General features: G+C 53.6%; 2 protein-coding genes across 5 annotated transcripts in view; one reads left to right on the top strand and one right to left on the bottom strand.

Annotated features, from left to right (window-relative positions):
* matr3l1.1 (matrin 3-like 1.1) overlaps positions 1-2,048 on the top strand; it is an 11,967-nt gene extending 9,919 nt beyond the window's left edge. For 2 of the 4 annotated variants that reach the window (XM_017307122.1, XM_017307123.1), the window contains exons 15-16: positions 339-405; positions 472-1,348. In XM_017307122.1, the coding sequence (XP_017162611.1) occupies positions 339-405; positions 472-1,019 (615 nt within the window). In that variant the 3' untranslated portion in view covers positions 1,020-1,348. Of the gene's footprint in view, positions 1-338; positions 406-471; positions 1,349-1,582; positions 1,635-1,728; positions 1,851-1,923 lie in introns of those variants that run through there. The other 2 variants (XM_017307125.1, XM_017307124.1) reach the window with 2 other exon arrangements.
* matr3l1.2 (matrin 3-like 1.2) overlaps positions 2,035-4,909 on the bottom strand; it is a 15,151-nt gene continuing 12,276 nt past the window's right edge. Inside the window, exons 17-20 of the mRNA XM_017307042.1 lie at positions 4,566-4,906; positions 3,307-3,412; positions 3,119-3,234; positions 2,035-2,196 (exon numbers count right to left, since the gene is read on the bottom strand). Coding sequence (XP_017162531.1) covers positions 2,134-2,196; positions 3,119-3,234; positions 3,307-3,412; positions 4,566-4,906 — 626 coding nt within the window. The 3' untranslated portion in view covers positions 2,035-2,133. The remainder of the gene's footprint in view (positions 2,197-3,118; positions 3,235-3,306; positions 3,413-4,565; positions 4,907-4,909) is intronic.

The following is a 4,909-nucleotide window of genomic DNA, read 5'->3' as shown; positions in this document are numbered from 1 at the left end:
CTAGAGCTGTGGATCTAGAGCTGTGGATCTAGAGCTGTACATCTAGAGCTGTACATCTAGAGCTGTCACCCAGCTTCAGTTCAGTTCCAGCTGTAAACCAGAGGATGACCTCTGACCTCTGACCCTCCACATTTTGCCTTCTCATGTCTCCGATCAGAAACTCATCCAGGTGTTTCTCTAGTGGCACCGATTACTGATCAATAACTGATCAATAACTGGAACGTTGATTCCAGCGTCTCTCTGATGTTTTCATGTTGGAACTGAATCGTTGCTGAACTCGACCCGTTCAGCCGGTTCTGGTTCCGACCCAGCGTGACGTTGTCCTCCTTCCCAAACAGGAAGTAGAATTCCCGGAGGATCTGGAAAGCTGCATCACTCTGGATGAGGTGAAGACGGACGATGAAGGTAAGCAGAACCTTCAGGACGACCCGGTTCTGTTCGGGTTCCTGACGATGTTCTGGTCCGTTCCAGATGAAGCTCCGCCTGCTGACGAGGAGGACGGGAAGACGGGTTCTACAGAACCCGGTCCGGAGCCGACTGGACCGACTCCAGACGCTGAAGGTTCTGGTTCCGACTCCAGAACCCAGGAGGAACCAGAACCGACGAGGTCCACTGAGACTCTGGAGCCAGAACCAGACAGAACCGAACCGGAGAGCCAGACGCGATTCCAGAAGGTTCTGGAAACCCAGCGGGCCAAGACGCCTCGGATGAAGACCCGGTCCAGGAAGTCATCTGGAGACGACGGTACCAGAACCGGTTCCGACGAGGAACTCGATCAAACAAAGACCGCCTCCAGAACCGCTCCAGAACCCGGTCCTGAAAAACGGAAAGCAACTCCTGAGAACAACGGCGTTCCTCTGAAGACGCTCAGGACGGAGACCGGACCAGAACCGGGTCAGAACCAGGAGGAACCAGAGGCTGACGAAGAGAAAAAGCAGCAAATAAAGACAGACGAGCAGAACCCAGCAGAACCAGAACCACTTGAACAGGTAGGACCGCCGAGCAGGTCCGGTCTCTGACCCGTCCTCAGGGTTCTGTTCGGGTCCTTCTGGATCCAGTTTCTGGTCGAAACCGGACCTGCGGTTCCTGACCCGGGTCGGGTCCTGAAGCCAAGCTGTGCTGCTCTGATGACCCAGTCTGGACCGGACCGGACCGGGTCATCAGAGCCGAGGAAACCTAACCGGGTCGATGTTCTGCTTGGAGCAGAACCGGATCAGTTTGGAGATTCGTTCATTTCACTTTGCTCACGTCACATGATGGACAGGAAGTCCTGCTGGCGAGGACAGGAAGTCCCGCCGGCGAGGACAGGAAGTCCCGCTGGCGAGGACAGGAAGTCCCGCAGTTCATTAGTTACTGAACTGATTTGAATCCTTATTTAATGGAAACGCAGCTGGTGAGGAAAACTACGACAGGAAGTGACACGTTTAGATGTTTCACTCAATGCGGTCAAATTGTTCAGATCAATATTCTAGTGCTGCTGATTATTAGAACGTTGGACCAATCAGTGATCGCCTGTTTCCAGGAGTCTGCAGCGCCGCCAGCAGAGGGCGCCACGGAGCCGCCAGCAGCGCCGCCAGCAGAGGGCGCCACGGAGCCGCCAGCAGAGGGCGCCACGGAGCCGCAGAAACCTGTCGGTAAGTGAACAGATTCCTCCACCTCCAGTCATTTGGGTCGCCCCGATCAGAACCCTGAGGCCGCGGTGCGTTCACTGACCCCTCGGTGTTTCAGGAGCAGAGTTCGTTCGTCCCGTCGTCGGTTACTTCTGCAACCTGTGTCAGCTGATCTTCATCGATGAAGACGAAGCCAAGCTGCAGCACTGCGCCACGCCGGCCCACTACAGGAAATACCAGGTCGCCATGGAAACCAGCAGCGCAACTAGCGGTTCCGTTTGCAGCACGCTAACATGTCCTCTGTTTGTTGCAGGAGAAAACTGGCAAAGATCCGTGGACGAGCTGAATTACGGGTCAGAACCGGGTCAGAACCGCTCGCTTCCTGCTGCTGTAAATGTTAAAGTTTGAAATAAAGCACGTTTGATTCTGAGGAACCAATTTATTGTGTAAAATGTTCTGGCGGGTCGGGTCGGCAAACATCTAAAACAAAAACAAAAAACATGAAACTCTTCTTCAGGTGTTTTCAGGCCACCGTCTTCTTCAGCTTCTTCTTCTGTGCTTTGGCCCGTTCCTTCTCCAGGTGTTTCTGGGTGAACAGAGAAACGACCGCAGGTCACGTTCACAGAACCACCCTGACCCGGTTCTGGTAGCACGGGACCAGAACCGGGAGGAGCCACAGGTTCAGACAAAAGCATGAACTATTCTGAGCTGATGAAACAGGAAGTGGCCCTTCAGAATAAGACAATTTTTAATGTTTCCTTTTAACAGACAGAGTCCGGACTAGTGAAGGATTCTGGGTAATGAAGGCAGCGACCAGGAAGCCGATTTGGGAAACTTTTCCCAACAGGCGAGTTTCTAAAACAGTGAAGTTTATTGAGCCACTTTAGATGAATAAACTTATGAAACGTGACGTTAGCTTTGGTGGCTAAACTTTTCATTTCTTCTGCTTTGTTGTAAAATGCTGAAGTTTAGTGCAGAGGCCTTGGAGTTCGTCACCGGATTTATGTACGGAACCACATTCATGCCAAACCAACCCGGTGAACGCTAATGCAGAGCCTCAATCTGATGGGATCCATAATCCAACCAGGATTAAAGTTTAAATGTCAGCAGATTTAGAACATCACAGGTCAGATTTCAGTTTGTATGCGTGACGCTCTGGGACGCCGCATTTCATCTGGAGGTTGGAAAACTGAAGAGGAGAAACATCTTCATCAGAAACGAGTCGAGTTCTACATGCAGGAAGGTGCAAATCCATCAATGAGCAAGAAAATTCATGATGTGTCCAGAGGGTGGCGCTATGAACACAGTTAGATCACAAGATCCATCTGGTGCAATACATCATTCCTAGGGTTGAACTGGGCTACCTGTGGGGGCGGGGCCAGCTACCTGTGTGGGCGGGGCCAGCTCCTGTCAGGCTACCTGTGTGGGCGGGGCCAGCTCCTGTCAGGCTACATGTGTGGGCGGGGCCAGCTCCTGTCAGGCTACCTGTGTGGGCGGGGCCAGCTCACCTGCAGCTTGTCGTAGTGCACCTGGCTGCTGCAATGCGCCTTCTTGGCTTTTTCCTCGTTTGAGTAAAACAGGAAGCAGAGGCGGCAGTAGTATCCCATCTTCACATGCTCCACACCTGGACAGCCAATCACAGCGCAGCATTCTAACCTCATGTCTGTAACCATGGCAACAACCTCAGGGCACTTACCGACGGGGTTGTCGGGGTCGTAGGGCGGGAGAGCCGCCACGCTGGGCTCAGCAGGGGGCGGGGCCTCTGCCTGTCCGTACTGATTGGTCGACGTCTCCATGTCCTCCTGCAGAACAAAGTGAAGCTGGTGAAACGGGTCGGAGGTTTTGGTCGGTTCCAGACGACCCAAAGCTCCAGTAAACTGATTTGGACCTGGGTTCTGGAGAAACCTTCCCCAGAGCTCCAGTAAAGCAGCTTCTGATTGGTCCATTCATGAGATCAGAACCACTTTGGTCCAGAATGGGCGCGCAGGCGTCTCTATGGAGACTGGACTGGGTTCCTCCAGAACCCAACGGATCAGAACCAGGGATGCAGGGAGTTTTTGATCGATTAACAATAACTGAGAAGCTGCCGTTCAACCGACGCTGCTGTTCCTACGTCCACATCCGTGTCGATTCTAAATTCCTGTTTGGTGTGTCGGAGGTTTACGGGATTTTCCTGTGGAACCGGTTCCGCTCAGAACCGGTTCCGCTCAGAACCGGTTCCGCTCAGAACCAGTTCCTGAGTGGAACCAGTTCCTGAGGCGTGTTGCTCCTGTCGTGTGGATCGACACACAGAGGTCTGGAAAATCGGCCGACCGGTTCTGACATCGTGCCGTGTGAACCTGACTCAACACTCATAAGCTCCTCTCCTCTCTGACTGGTTGCTATGGTAACATTTACACCTTCAAAATAAAATGCGCCATAAGATACAGATTGGCCACAAAAACCAACATTTTAACTGACGATTAAGACGAATCAGTGGGAGCCTGAGCCGTTTCTCATGGCGGGAAGCCGGTCGATGTGGGAATCACCGAGCGGCCGGGATAAGTCCATCCTCCTCCTCCGGGCCTTTTCCCGTCTGGTCGGACCCGGATGATCCAAACACCTCTGATGAATGTTGGCAACCGATCCGGTTAAAGGATTTTCAAAGTAAAAGATCCTCCAGACTCAAACAGAAATATTTAATTATTTCTTGGCTACCTGTGTGGTACCGGGCTGCACCAACTGGGCCGCGGACCGGTACCGGTCCAACTGCTCTAAGGGACGTCATTAGTTGATCAATAGGACTCGTTCTGATCCGATGAACCGCCAATCGATCATTGATTGTTTGCATCCCCAGTCAGAACCCGGGTCCGACATGCTACCGGGTCAGAACCGCTGGAGAACATCCAGGACCTCAGAGTGACCAACTGAAACAAGCCGGTTCTGGTCTGTTACCGGGTCAGAACCGGTACTCACCTCTGGTTTCGTATCGTCTGAACTTTCTGGAAGTTTCTCAGCCGAGTCTTTTGTCTCCACTGTGGCGCCTTCAGTGATGTCACAGCTTGGCCCCGCCTCCTGCTCCTCCTCCTCTTCCTCCTCCGTCTCCCCGGCCTTGGCCTCCTTCTCCTCCTCTTCCTCCTCCTCATCCTCGCGGTCCTCCTCTTCCTCCTGTTTCTGCTTCTTGGCCGGTGGCTCCTCGGCGCCGCGGCCGCTCCGCTCCGGACTCTTGTCCCTCTTGGACGGCGCCGGGTACTGATGGCTGGAAGAGACGAGCTGCTGTGACTCGGGGCCCCTGCAGGCCAAGGGGCCCCTGGAGGCTC

The sequence above is a fragment of the Poecilia reticulata genome, linkage group LG10 (assembly GCF_000633615.1).
Source record: "Poecilia reticulata strain Guanapo linkage group LG10, Guppy_female_1.0+MT, whole genome shotgun sequence".
Classification (NCBI taxonomy): Eukaryota; Metazoa; Chordata; class Actinopteri; order Cyprinodontiformes; family Poeciliidae; genus Poecilia; species Poecilia reticulata.
This window is presented reverse-complemented; position numbering and strand designations above follow the sequence as displayed.